The following is a 13,183-nucleotide window of genomic DNA, read 5'->3' on the forward strand; positions in this document are numbered from 1 at the left end:
GTCTGCTCTGACTGGTCAGCTGGCCCATTCTGTTGTGATTGGTTAACTGCTTAGGGTGTGTCGGAAATGTAACGGCCCTTATCACAACCGGGTTTCAGCTTAAAGTAGCCCTTAGGCGGGCATTATGCAAATATGCTACATAGTGGCATAGGTAAGTCACAGAAGTAATGGCTGGACTGCAAACCAGGCGTTTCAGGCAGTTCAGGAGCGGAGAGTAGCTCCCTTTGGCGTGGACTTTGTGCTTTGTAACTTTGCAGACCTTTTACATGTACAAACAGCTATATTACACACTAAAGGAAAGGTAAAATCCTAAAAAGCATAATAGGGCCTCTTTAAGTTTTACAACATATAAACAGAATATAAATGTCTCTAGCTAAAAAAAAAAATCTGTTCATCTGTTTTTCTGTTTCTCATTCTTCAATAGCAGAGCATTGCTTTACCTGTCTTTGAGTGTGCTCGTGCCGTAGTTTTGATGCCCGTGCTTCCTCCAGCATGGCAGTAAGCTGGCGCACCTGTTGGTCCCGGTCTGAAAGGGTGGTCAGGGTCTGCTGCTTCAGGAGTTCGGCCTGGCCCTGCCAGTCCATCCTCTCCAGCCTACACATAGAAAACATTTCAAAGAAGTTTAATTGATGTCTATAATACTTGGCCATAGGTGTTAAAACAGCATTTTATTCAGTGAAATAGCATCACACTACACATTTATCAATACAATTGAACAATTCCATACAAATTCTCACCTGAGCATCTCTAGTTCTTGCTTGTCTCTCTCCATCTGGGCCATGATCTTCTCTCTTTCTCCTGTCCTTCTCCTCTCTTCCTCCAGAGCCTGAGTGAGCTGGGCCAGTTCACCTGATCCGAGCCGGTCTAATTCAGACCTCTGCAACTGTAGCTGTTCCAGCTAAGAAAGAAGGACCAATTTAAAAAGAGATAGTTCACCCCAAAATGAAAATTCAGCCATTGTTTACTCACCCCTATGTTGTTATAGCCCCATTTGACTTTCTTTCTTTTTCTTAACACAAAGGGAGAAATTGTGAAAAATATTTGTGCTCGGTGATGTCATACAATGGCAGTTTGTAGTGACCACCTTTTCAAGCATCAAAAGGAAGTATAATTCAGAAGTCTAATAAATTATTCCATGAGACTCATGATTGTTATGAAAGCATACAATGAGGTTTGATGAGAAACAAACCAAAATCTAATGTATTATTTAGTGAAACTGTTGACCATTGATCTCCTCTGCGTGTTCGTGAGAGTTCACGAGAGCAAGTTCAAGCAGCCTCTGCTTGTGAAATGTTCTAGCGAAAACTCATATTTGTTTATCTAAAAACAGGTCTGCCACAGCAACATTAACAACAGAACACAACACAGCTGCACACAAACCAGAGAACGGAACTGACTAAATATGTCTTATGAGTTTGTGGTGGTTGATTGAGTACTCTGTTTAAACAAATGAGGCTGGGCATAGAAATGCATCTATTCTCCGACAACAAACTCATCAGACACATTTAGTAAGTTTGATTCTCTGGTTTGTGTGAAGCTGTGTTGTGTTCTGTTGTTTCTATCGCTGTGGTGGACTATCGCTGTTAGATAACCAAAAGAATTGTTGCTTTAACGGCCCATTTCGCGAACAGTGGCTGCTTGAACTTGCTCTTGTGCAGTCTTGTAAACGTGCAGAGGAGAGGAATGGTCGGTCAACAGTTTCACTAAACAATACATTAGATTTCGGTTTGTTTCTCACCAAACCTTATTGTATGCTTTCATAACAATCATGAGTCTCATTAAATAATTTATTAGACTTCTGAATTATACTTTTGAAGCTTGAAGAGGTGGTTACCATAAACTGCCATTGTATGACATCAATGAGCAAAATGTTTTTTCTTTGTGTTATGAAAAAAAAAAGTAAAATAGGGTTTTAACAACACAGCGGTGAGTAAACAATGACTGAAATTTATTTTTTGGGTGAACTAACCCTTTAATAACACTACAAAATATTATTAGTCATTAGAATGCAAGAATACAAGGGGCTGTTCACACCGAATGCTTTTTTTTTTATTTTTTACATCTGCTGTTTTTCAATTGATTTTTAAACATACACTAGTAATGAATTCTTGACCATTGCGCCACGTCTAGCTGTTTTTTCATTGTCTCACGCAGTGCCATACTTTTTGACGCCATGTTAAAAGTGTGTATCGAGAAGCCTTTATTCTGTACTATTCATTGTGCATGTGTCACACATTTGGTGTGAACGGGCCCCTAAGGACATAGCATTTTATATCAAGTGTCCCTTCAGATAATACATAAATTCATTATCCCTTGTATTTAAGTTTTCAAAAAAGGTTAAGGAAAGCCAGAAAGCATAATGCAGGGTCACGCACCATTCTCTCTCTATCATTCTGAAGTGCTGATAGGGCATTTTTGAGACTCCACACTTCGCCTTTAGAGCCACTTGGGAGAGATGGTGAGTGACTTGTCCGGTTATGTTCATCTAAACGTAGCCGCAGCTCCTTGGCCTCACTGACAGCCTGATCTCTTGTGGCCTGCAGAGAGGCCATGGCTTGACCAAAGGACTGGTTCTGAGCTCGAAGCTGTGCAGCTGCCTCCCTCTCCTCTAGAAGCTGCTGCTCCATCACCAACAGGTCGCGTGCCAGCTCCGCCACCCTCTCCTCGGCTGTTTCAGCCTCAGTTCGCAGAACACCGCCCTCCCAATGCAGCTTCTTCAGCTCTTTGCTGTGGGCTACCTGGGCTTCCCTCTCCAATTCCAAGGTCTCTTCCAAGGTGGTGATGCGCTTCATAGCAGCCTCGAACTGCTCCCTCAGCTTCTCCACCTCTGTCCCTGGTGCATCACTATTATCTACCCTAACACTTCCATCACTGGCCTGGCTCAAGTTTTCCTTCTCCAGTGGAGAAATCTTTCCTTGCACAAGATCTGTTTCCAGAGCCTGAATATGGATCTTGAGTTCTTCCTTCTCTCTTTCCAGGACACTGATGTGCTCTGCTTGGGCAGCAAGAATTTGCTTGTGTTGGGAGTCCTTCATGGCAAGAACCTGGTTCAGGTCATTTCTGTAGCCATGAAGCTGGGCAGCCAGCTTGGCATTCTCAGCATTGAGGTCATCCCGCTGTGACAACAGGACTCGAAGCTCCTCCTTTAGCCCGTTATTCTCACCTGCAACCTCCTGGATAAGGTTGTCCTTCTCCATCATAACCTGAGAGACCATGAGATCAAAGATGAGTCAGAATATATAAATGCTCTGAACATAAATTAAATGCAAACAAACAAATTTATTTCTTTTTTGACAACCAACATTACTTGGAGGTGTCGTTCCTCTAGCTGTTTGTATTGGCTGAGCACCCTGTCTCTATCATCCTGCAGGGAGCCCATAGCCTTGGTGAAAGACTCCAATTGAGCTCTGCTCTGGAAGGCATTCTCCTCAGCTTTACGAAGTCTCTCCTCTAAACCACGCAACTCCACTCTCCTCTCCTCCAGCTCTTTCTCTGCCATGTCTGCCCTTTCATCTGCATCTTTCCTGGCCTCCTCTACAGCCTAAAACATAAGACAATATAACATTTTATTTGCATTTTAAAAAATGACAACTAATAAAGAAAATAATAAGGGATATGGCCAGAAACATACTTCATACAAGTACGCATACACAGATGCAAGTGCTTGGAAAAAAAACATGACAACACGTGGTTGACAATACCAAACTCATTACTCACTGAGGCGATCAGAGTTACCTTCAGAGGCCTGTGCCATTAAACTGGGTGTGTTATTATATAGGTAAGTTCCTATAAATATATTGACTTCAACTTACTTGCTCAGCAATATTTTTATCAAACTTTTGCTCTGCCAAGACAGAAGTAGGTTTAAAAAAAAAAAAAGAGAAAACTCACTGTAGAAATGGACAGCTCACACTTATGTCCACTATAGCTCCCCTTGTGGCAACATTGAGAATGCAACGCATACTTGCTTTGTGTTATGAACTGTGGACTGACACATTGTGGAACCTAATCAAGCTGGCATAGCTAGAAGCGTCTGCGTTCATGTACTTATGTAGAATATGTCTTGGCCTTCAATATGCATGTATTTCTGTCTGAAAGTCTTGCATTCTGTATTTGTGATTCTTTTTATTTGAATTTTGTATACTGAGTACCTGTGTCACAGCTTGCTCTTTCTCACCAAGGAGCTCCAATTCTCTTTTTTCCTTCTCATCCAAAGCTACCTGAAGGGTTTCGGTAAGGTTCTTTGAAGAGCCCAGGTCTGTCTCCAGTTGCTCCAGCCTCAAGCATAGTCTCCTTTCCTCTGTCTCTCTTTCCTTAATCGCTGTATGTGCCTCATTAATCTCACTCTGAAGCTTGACTACTGTGTCTTCTAGAGCTTTAGCACGGTGGCGGAGTCCCTCTGCTTCTGTCTCCAGGGAGGTCAGCTGGGAGCGAGTTTGGGCCAGGTTGTTCTCTACCTGAGTAAGCTTTTGCTGTAAGTCTTCTTTTTCTTTCTCAAGAGCTGCAAGGCTTTCACTATGTTTATTTTCCACCTCAGCAAGTTGTAGCTGTAGGTTCTCTTCTGCTTTCTGCATCCTGAGGACATACAACATATTGTTTATTTATTATCTATGATTCAAAAATTAACAGTTGAAATACAATGTGAAAAACAGTGAGTTAAAAATGAGACAAAACAAACCTTTCCACTAAACTCTGCAGTTCGTCTTTTTGGGACATCTCTTTCTGCAGTTTTTCAGCGAGTTCTTTAGCACGAGTCTCAGCTTCCCGAACATCAGCCTCTTTTTCCTGTAGTTCGCTATGAAAGCGATTCTCCCATTGCTTTGCTTCATCCAGCACTCGATCACGATCATCCTGCAGAGAGGACATGGAGCGCGAGAAGGCAGCCAACCGAGCCAGCGCTTCATCCAGACGGGCCTGCATTTTCTGGGCATGCCTGTCTGCAGCCTCAGTAACACTCCTTGCCTCCAGAGTTGCCTCTTCCTCCTTCTCCCGTTCCCTGTAGGCTTTTTCTAGTCTCAGTTCCATCTGCTTAAGCTCTGCTCCAAGCCGATACCTGACTTCATCCAGGGTACGCTCCGCATCTGCTTTCAAGTCAGCCTCTTGTTGTTGTGCCTTTTGTTCAGCTGCCAGTTTGCCTGCCTGGGCCTGCTTCGCCGCCTCCAGTGCCATGTCCAGTTTCCCTTTACATTCTGATAGCTCAGATTCAACACTTGTTCTCTCTTGCATAATCTTTGCGACTTCCAAGCGCGTTGCCTCAAGTTCACCCTGCACCTCATCTCTACCCAACAGCAATGACTTAACTTCTTTACCCAGTTCGCTGATTCTTTCCTGGTACTCAATGCAGTCTTTCTGCAGCTGACGGACTTCCAGCTGCTTCTCTCTTAGCAGTTCCTCGAGCTGACGTGTTCTGTTTTGACAACCTTCTTTAAACCTCTGTGCTGATTTCAACTTTTGCTCCAGCTCTCTCTGTTTGCCTGCCTCAGCCTCTGCCTCAGCTCTCTTTCTTTGGGCCTGCCTCATGTCCTCTTCTATCCTGGCTGTCCGGTCCCTCTCACCTGTCACCTCAGCCTCCAGCTCAGCTCGCTCTCGCTCCAATTTCTCTAGTTCCCCCTGCATGTCTGTGAGGCGATCACGACTGTCAGCTGCCTCTTGCTGGTAGCCTGCAATGCTGCCATTAAGCTGGGCCAGTTGGTTCATCAACCGTTCCTCCAAGTCATCCCTTTCAGCCTCTAGACTGGTGCGCAGTTCCTGAAGTTGGTTCTCTTTCTTTGAGATCTCTTCTTTCTGGATTGCCTCTCTTTCTAAAGTCTCCAGAATTTGTTGCTTGAGGGAAGCTAATTCTGATTTAAGCATGGATTCTTGCTTGTTTCTGGATTCCTTCTGATCCTCAAGAGCAGATTCAAGTTCTCTTATCTTACATTCTGCTGTTTCGAGAGAGGTCTCCAGTTCCCTGAGCCTTTCCTCTGCTTGGGAAATCATTTCAATATTTGCTTGCACTTCCGTTACTTCATGATCAAGTACAGCAGAAATGGATTCTTCTGGCTGTAGTTGTAGATTAGACTCTGGGGAACTAGTATTGCCCAGGTACTGTTGGTTTTCAATTAAATCTGGACTTCTCTGCCGTGTGATGACTCTAACATCTGTTAAAGTCTCTATGGAGCTTGCACCCAGAGTTTCACTGTCTTTTCTGTCCATTTCTTTAGCCAAACGGTTTCTCAACTCCTCAGCGTGCTGTTCCAAAGAGTTTTTCTCATCTATTACAGTATTGTAATTTGCCTTTAAGGTCTCAAACTCTTCTTTGACTCTCTCCAGCGCTTGTTTAAACTCAGTTTCTGCATGTCTGGCCCCTTTCTTCTCCTCTTGCTCCCTAAGCCTTTCATTCTCCTCCTCTAGATCCATAATTTTCTGATGCTTGACCTTGGCAAACTTCCTCATTTTCTCTTTCATAACATCCACCTCCTTCATAGCTTCCTCTGCTAGTCTCTCTGCCTCTTGTCTGGCTGTCTCATGAGCTCGTGCCTTGGTTGCCAACTCTTGCCTCTCCTGTCGAGCAGCTTCAAGCACTCGTCTCACTCGTTCAGCCTCATCACTCACATTCTCATATGATTTGAGGAGGGTCTCATACTCCTCTTTCATGTTTTGCACTTTTTCTTCCAGCTGTTTGCACATTTGTTTGGCTTCCTCTTTGGCACTCTCAGCTTGATGTTTGTATGCATCCTTCTCATTCAAAACACCCTCCATAGCAAGTTTAAGACTCTCACAGGAGGCACTTAGACTCTGATTTTCCAATAAAGTTCGACTCACCTCCTCAATTAACTTCTCCTTTTCTTCTCTTGATTTGTTCAGCTCCATTTCCGCAAACTCAAGCTTCTGTTGTAGCTCTAATTTAACCTTTTCAGCAGCAGTGTGTTTTTCCTTGAGGGCCTGGTTCTCTTTGAGAGCCTCCTTGCGTGACACAAGAGCGGCCTGCAGTTTGCGCTGAAGCTGCTGTAGTTTGGCATTGTTACCCTTCTCTTCTTCCTCTCGTTGTGGTATTTCTGCTTCAAGTTTTTGAATCCTATCTTGCTCAGCTTTAAGTCCTTCTTGTAAGGAAGCAATCTGCTGATCTTTCTCTGATACAGTTTCCTGCATCTTAAGTAAAAGGGACCTTTGTTCACTCAACTGTTGACTTAGATCAACAATCTCATCATTCTTGTTTTTCAGAAACTGTTGAAATTCCTCCACTTCTGACTGAAGAGCTCTGATGGGGGACTCAGCATTTGAGATGCTTCTTTTAGCTGCTTTCCAAGCCTCATCTACCTCTCCTTTCAGCATTTCTGTATGAGATTCTGCTCTCTGACACTTCTCTCTAAGAGCCTCCATCTCCTTGGTGAGAGCATCAATCTGCCTCTCCTTTTCCCTCAAACCTTCAAGTTCCTTACAAAGTTCTTGGAACTTGATATCTACATTTGACTGGGAGGCCTGGCTTTCTTGTAGCCGTAGCTCTAAGTCCACATGGTCAGCTTGCTCAGCTTTAATCTCCTCCTGGACAGCATTAATAATTTCATCTTGATCTCTCATCTGTGGAAGCTGCTGACCAGATTTGTGCTGCTGATGTGTTTCTGTCTCAGCTGAAGAGAAATCCACCCAATCCTCTTGAACCCAATCGTTTGTCTCTGTTTTTTCTAGATTCTGTAAGGTAGACCCAACATTTCCCTGTACATCCACACTCACCACTTTATCTACAGCAGTCTTTGATTCTATAAGACCCTCTAGTTCCTTAATACGATTCAACAACTCAGATTTCTCTCCCTCTTCAGTTTGGAAGCGCTCAAGAAGGACACTGTACTCTTCTTTCTGCTGTTTCATCTGCTCGAGATGATGGCAATCTTTCACAATAGCATCTTCATTGGCATCAGTAGCTTCCTGGAGCTTTCTCTGCAAAGTTTCAATGTCAGATTTCATGGATGTTATCTGTGAAAGAAGTCTTTTTTTGTCCTCATCTGCCTGCAACATTTGTTGTTCATTCATTTTAACATACTGCTCTGTCAGACGCTGTATTTCTGCATGTGTCTCAGACAATGCTTGCTCTTGGTTGTTGATTTTTTGTTCCAAATGCACCAAGGTCTCATCCTTTGAATTCAAGACTTCTCTGGTCTCTTGCAACAATGCTTCAAGCTTCTGTATTTCCTGCTCTTTTTCCTTAATTTCATATTTGAACTGAAGAGTCATACCCTCATTATCATCACTTTCCTTTTCTTCCCTGCTCTCAGCCTCCTTCTTAAACTCTGCTACTTTTTTCATCAATTCCTTCCGCTGTATCAGAGCTGCCTGCAGCTTTTTCTTTACCTGCTCTCCATCTTTCTTTAAAGCATCCATCTGAGCAACCATGTCTTCTTTCTCCTTTCGTAAAGCAAAAAGCTCCTCACTTTCTGCTGTTTTATCATCTTTGCTTTTATGCTGCTCATCCCAGGCCCTCTCAAGTTCAGACATTTGCACTTTTAGCTTTTTGACTTCATTAGATATCGCAAACTTTTCCTCTCCAGCCTGGAGTAGTTTGGCAGTCATGCTATCATTAAGCTCCATCAATTCCTGGTCTTTCTGTGAAAGACACTTTTGTAGGTCTTCCAGCTCTGCAGTCCTGTCAATGAGTGAAGCTTTGGTCATGTCGGCCTCCTGAGAGATCTGCAGTAACCTGCCCTCCATATCCAAGAGCTTCTGTTCCAGTTTGGAGGAGGTGAGCTCTCTGTCCTCCAGTTGAGCAGCCAGCATTCTAGCTTGTCCCTCTTGTTCAACAAGACTTCGCTGGGCTTCATCTAGGTCTACCTGTAAGACTTGCATCTTCTCATCTTTGTAGCGAACCTCTTCTTGTAAGTTCTCAAACTGCAGAGTGACACTTTGTGCATCTACTTTTTTTTGCTGGATCAATGCCTTAGCTTCCATCAGCTCTTTTTCACAGATGTTTGCCCTTGTTTCAGCCTCATTGCTGTTCATTTTCACTGACTTCAATTCTTCCTCCAGCTGGTTGACTTTCTCCTGGGATTGTAAGGATGATACTCTCAGCTGCTGAAGCTCTCCCAGAATTTCACTGTATCTTTTCTGAATCTCTTCTGCTAATATCTGTGCAAAATCCTGACCAGTGCCTGAATCAGAATTTAGCAGACTTCCCTCCTGCTGGCCAAGATGTACCTGTACATTTTCATGGATAACTAAAGATGGTGACTCAATATCAACTATACAGCTGGTTGATGTGACCTGCTCTTCACAAGTCTCCTCCCAAGATTGAGTTGTTAAGCGTAATGAGGCAAAATCCTGAACTTGGGGAGGCCACTCTTGAGGGCTGTCTTGGTTTACTGCTTCCAAAAGAGTCCAGCTGCTATGTGCTACTTCTGAATCACTGCTAGTCACCATTTCATCTGAGGAAGTACCCTTTGATTCTCCAGGGGACTCAAGCTGTGGTACTATAAGCTCAGGGCTACTCTCATTGCCAGCAGAGATAGACAGAGCAGAGGTGTCCACTGCAACAAGTGTCGTCTCTTCCTCTGGTGTGTCCTCGAGAACCTCATATAGAGCTGTAGAGTTGTCGTGCAAAGTGCTTACAATGTCAGCACTTTCCAAATCTGGCATTTTCAGAGTTTGGTCAGTGGTGAGCAACAGTTTTTCTTTAAGATCATAAAGCTCCCTTTCCCTGTCCGCAATCTGCTGCTCCAAAAACAGAGTCTGATCTGTCTGTGATGCAGATGCATTTCCACTGCCATCTGAGAAAGCAGAAAAACAATTATGAGATTGTTATCAAATAATCACAAAAAAATTTAAGCATTTGAAATGCATTAATAAAATATTTAATACATGTATTATTTAAAATACATAATGTTTCGATATTATCTGTTTATTTCTTAACTTAGCCCTGCAGCCATTTCACCCTGTAAAGACCTCCTGGAGAAAACTAAGGTTGCTGCAGGAAGAGGACTTAGTAAGGCCCACAGTGGGTGCTCACCCTGCGGCCTGTGTGGGTCCTCATGCCCCAGTGTAGTGATAGGGACTCTATAGGGCTGGGTGATATGGCCAAAAATATTATCACAATATTTTTTTTCATATCGTTTGATATTTATCATGATATACATTTCATACCATTAATGGGGGAGGAAATTATTTCCATGTTTGTTAGTCCACAAGAATGTAAACATAACTTGTTTGTTTACAAGTAAACTCCAGAGGGTAAGCTACCTTTAAAAGTATACTCTATTTAGGATTTAATTCTAATCTTAATTCGGATCCCAAGAATCATTGCCAATTTCAATGACAGCAGGCCGAGGTAGCCACTAGCCTGCTAATACTTCCTAACAGGCTGATTTCATGACTGTGATTCAGTTAGCTAGTTGTGTGTATAACTGTGCCGAACTGCTTGCATTTTTAGTGACATACAAGATCTGATCGTCTAGATGTAGAACTTCAGCTAAATATTGAAAATTACTCAAAAGTTTATCATTGATATGTGAATAAATTTTTTTTTTCTATAAATATCAATATTGTTTTATCACCCAGCCCTAGGACACTATACTGCAAAAAGGCACCGTCTTTTGGATGAGACGTTAAACCGAGGTTCTGACTCTCTGTGGTCATTAAAAATCCCAGGGCACTTCTCATAAAAAGTAGGGATGTAACCCCAGGTTCCTAGCCAAATTCCCCCTATTGGCCCTTATCAATCATGGCCTCCTAATCAGTGTTGGGTAACGTTACTTTTAAAAGTAACTCGTTACAATATTGCGTTACTCCTTAAAGTAACTTAATTAAAAAGTTAATTGTTATGGAAAGTAAAGTGTTACGTTACTCATGCATTATTTTTGCATTACTTTTTTCTCACAGCCACTTTCTCTTCTGCTATGTAATGCATTCCATACAAATAAGCCATGCATTGCATACAAGAAACATTACAGGTTATGCTCAATCCTGTACAACACTTGTGTCAAAACAACATAGTAAACAAACAGATATTTAGAAAGTAGGTCCTCACGTCATATTTATAATAAAGAATCAATAACGTGAATATGCATGATTTGTTTTTCCATCGACATGGCAGCCAATGTGAATAATGAAGAATAACCACTGTCTTACCTAAAGCAGCAAAGTCCAACATCCAACACTTGAACCTGCATCATTATGTCATCATGTGCTGTACCCATCAACAATATCACAGTCAACTTAAGATGTTTTTCAAAAGTCAGCATCAAATTCAGTGGGGAATGCCAGCCTAACATGTTCAAGGAATGTGTCTGATAATAAAATTTTTCACTTAAGTCATCTCAGTGCACGCTTGTTTTGAGCTGATCCACGGTGCGTACAGACGCCACTGGTTGATTGCATACAACTTCGAAGGCGCATGTTGATACAACTTGAATGGAATCGTTTTTAATGCTACCAAAATGTCATAAAAGTGGTTAGTTTCATGAATCAAACTACTTGTTTATTATAAAACAAAAATGTAGAATCTTTTTAGAAACCAAGACATTTTCTTTGCATACACAATCGATGTAGAACGTTGCTCGGAGCCACTGATCCAGAGTCAGCTTTTCTCATCCCATTCTCCCAATTACGGGGAGCTTTAACACAGGACAGTTCGGCTCCATAAGTCAGTGAATTGAGTGAATATTTCACCCTGTGTATCATGTTGTGGCCAGCAGAAGACTAATCTTATAATCCCTCTGCCTAAACGCGTTTACTGATTTTTTTAATGCAGTGTGTATTAACACACAAATCAACTGCGTTTCACTCAACTGAATGTTGACCTCGTATTACGCTAAAACGCAATTTTCCCGGCTTCTATAGCTAATGTGCATACGTGTTAGCGAGTTGATTGACAGGTAATGTCTGTATCTAAAAGGTGATTGGCTCTTTTACCTGCAAGGCGGGACTTCCTTTCTACATCCATTGACTGTTGGGTGCTAAAGCTTCTTGGTTGGGTGTTCCAATTTCTCCCATTTATTTAAATAGTGACTCATCTCTCTCTGCTAAATAGTCTCTGGCCTCATGCTCTATAGAACTACAATGCCCATCATGCACTACGTCTCCTCCCTGAAGTTTGCACACTTTTACTCCTGATTTCTCGCAATACAGGGAAAGTAGAGGTGTACAAAAGCAATGCGTTACTTTACTTAAAAAGTAACTCCGATATTATGGTCAAAAATAAAATAAAAATATTGCGTTACTTTAGTCGTTACTCAAAAAAATGTATCTGATTATGTAACGTGCATTGCTCCTAATAATCTCAATCCATTAATTAGCTCCTCACTCTACTATCTCCTCTTCACCAATAGTTGGTGTGCGGTGAGCTTACTGGCGCACTATGGCTGCTGTCACATCATCCAGGTGGATGCTGCACAATGGTGGTGGTTGAGGAGAGTCCCCTGGGTCCGGTTGCACCAGCTGTGCATAAGTTAAAACTTAGCCTAGAGTGTGGCGTAAATGGGCACTAAGTCACAATTTATGCACTATAAATTAACCCCTTATTTATTTTAGATACAGTTCCTATATATTGTTATTTACACAAGTCAAATATATTTATCAAATCTACTTTTATTACGCATCATATTTTAATGGGGATATAATTTATTACAGCTGACAGTTATGTGAGCAAACAAGGTTTTCTAACAAGATCAAATTTAAATTCATGGCTGTTTAACAGTTCTGTGTACAAATTTGAAGGCTGCTTATTAGATAAATATGGGTAAACATCATATTATGCGACTACGCATCACTTTACGAAGAGCTTATGACCTACTAGTTAAGTCTTGCCTTATGAACAGGTGGTGCAACCAAATTAAGCACTGACTTAGTTACAAACTAACTAGTAGTTACTAAGCCCTTAGTTTGAACTTTACGTCCCAACTTACGTGAGAACTTACGCACAGCTGGTGCAAACCTACCCTGGTCACTATGTAAAGCACTTTGAGTGAAGTGCCAGAAAAGTGCTATATAAGTGTAATGTTTATTTATTCATTCATTAACTTCCTGTTATTTTTTGTGTTGTGACTGAGCCCGTTGCACTGTGACAGGGGGAGGAAACCTGTCTTTCAAGTTATCAACATTACAAACATTGTAAACATTTGAAAGTAACAACAGTATTAAAAGGTCATGGACTCTACACTACAGAGCAATGCAATAAGAAGAACAGGAGGAGTGTTGCTGAAAGAAGGACTCCAGTTCA

At 41.9% G+C, this 13,183-nt stretch overlaps 1 protein-coding gene across 3 annotated transcripts in view; it reads right to left on the reverse strand.

Moving 5' to 3' along the window:
* Positions 1-13,183, reverse strand: part of LOC127436781 (golgin subfamily B member 1-like) — a 35,598-nt gene that overhangs the window by 3,441 nt on the left and 18,974 nt on the right. For all 3 annotated transcript variants that reach the window (XR_007896458.1, XM_051691153.1, XM_051691154.1), the window contains exons 11-16: positions 4,679-9,737; positions 4,152-4,575; positions 3,308-3,541; positions 2,376-3,203; positions 738-898; positions 441-594 (exon numbers count right to left, since the gene is read on the reverse strand). Coding sequence is in view for 2 of the 3 variants with exons in the window: in XM_051691153.1 (XP_051547113.1) it covers positions 441-594; positions 738-898; positions 2,376-3,203; positions 3,308-3,541; positions 4,152-4,575; positions 4,679-9,737 (6,860 nt within the window). In the remaining variant the exon portion in view is untranslated. The remainder of the gene's footprint in view (positions 1-440; positions 595-737; positions 899-2,375; positions 3,204-3,307; positions 3,542-4,151; positions 4,576-4,678; positions 9,738-13,183) is intronic.

This window comes from Myxocyprinus asiaticus, chromosome 47, assembly GCF_019703515.2.
Source record: "Myxocyprinus asiaticus isolate MX2 ecotype Aquarium Trade chromosome 47, UBuf_Myxa_2, whole genome shotgun sequence".
Taxonomy (NCBI): domain Eukaryota; kingdom Metazoa; phylum Chordata; class Actinopteri; order Cypriniformes; family Catostomidae; genus Myxocyprinus; species Myxocyprinus asiaticus.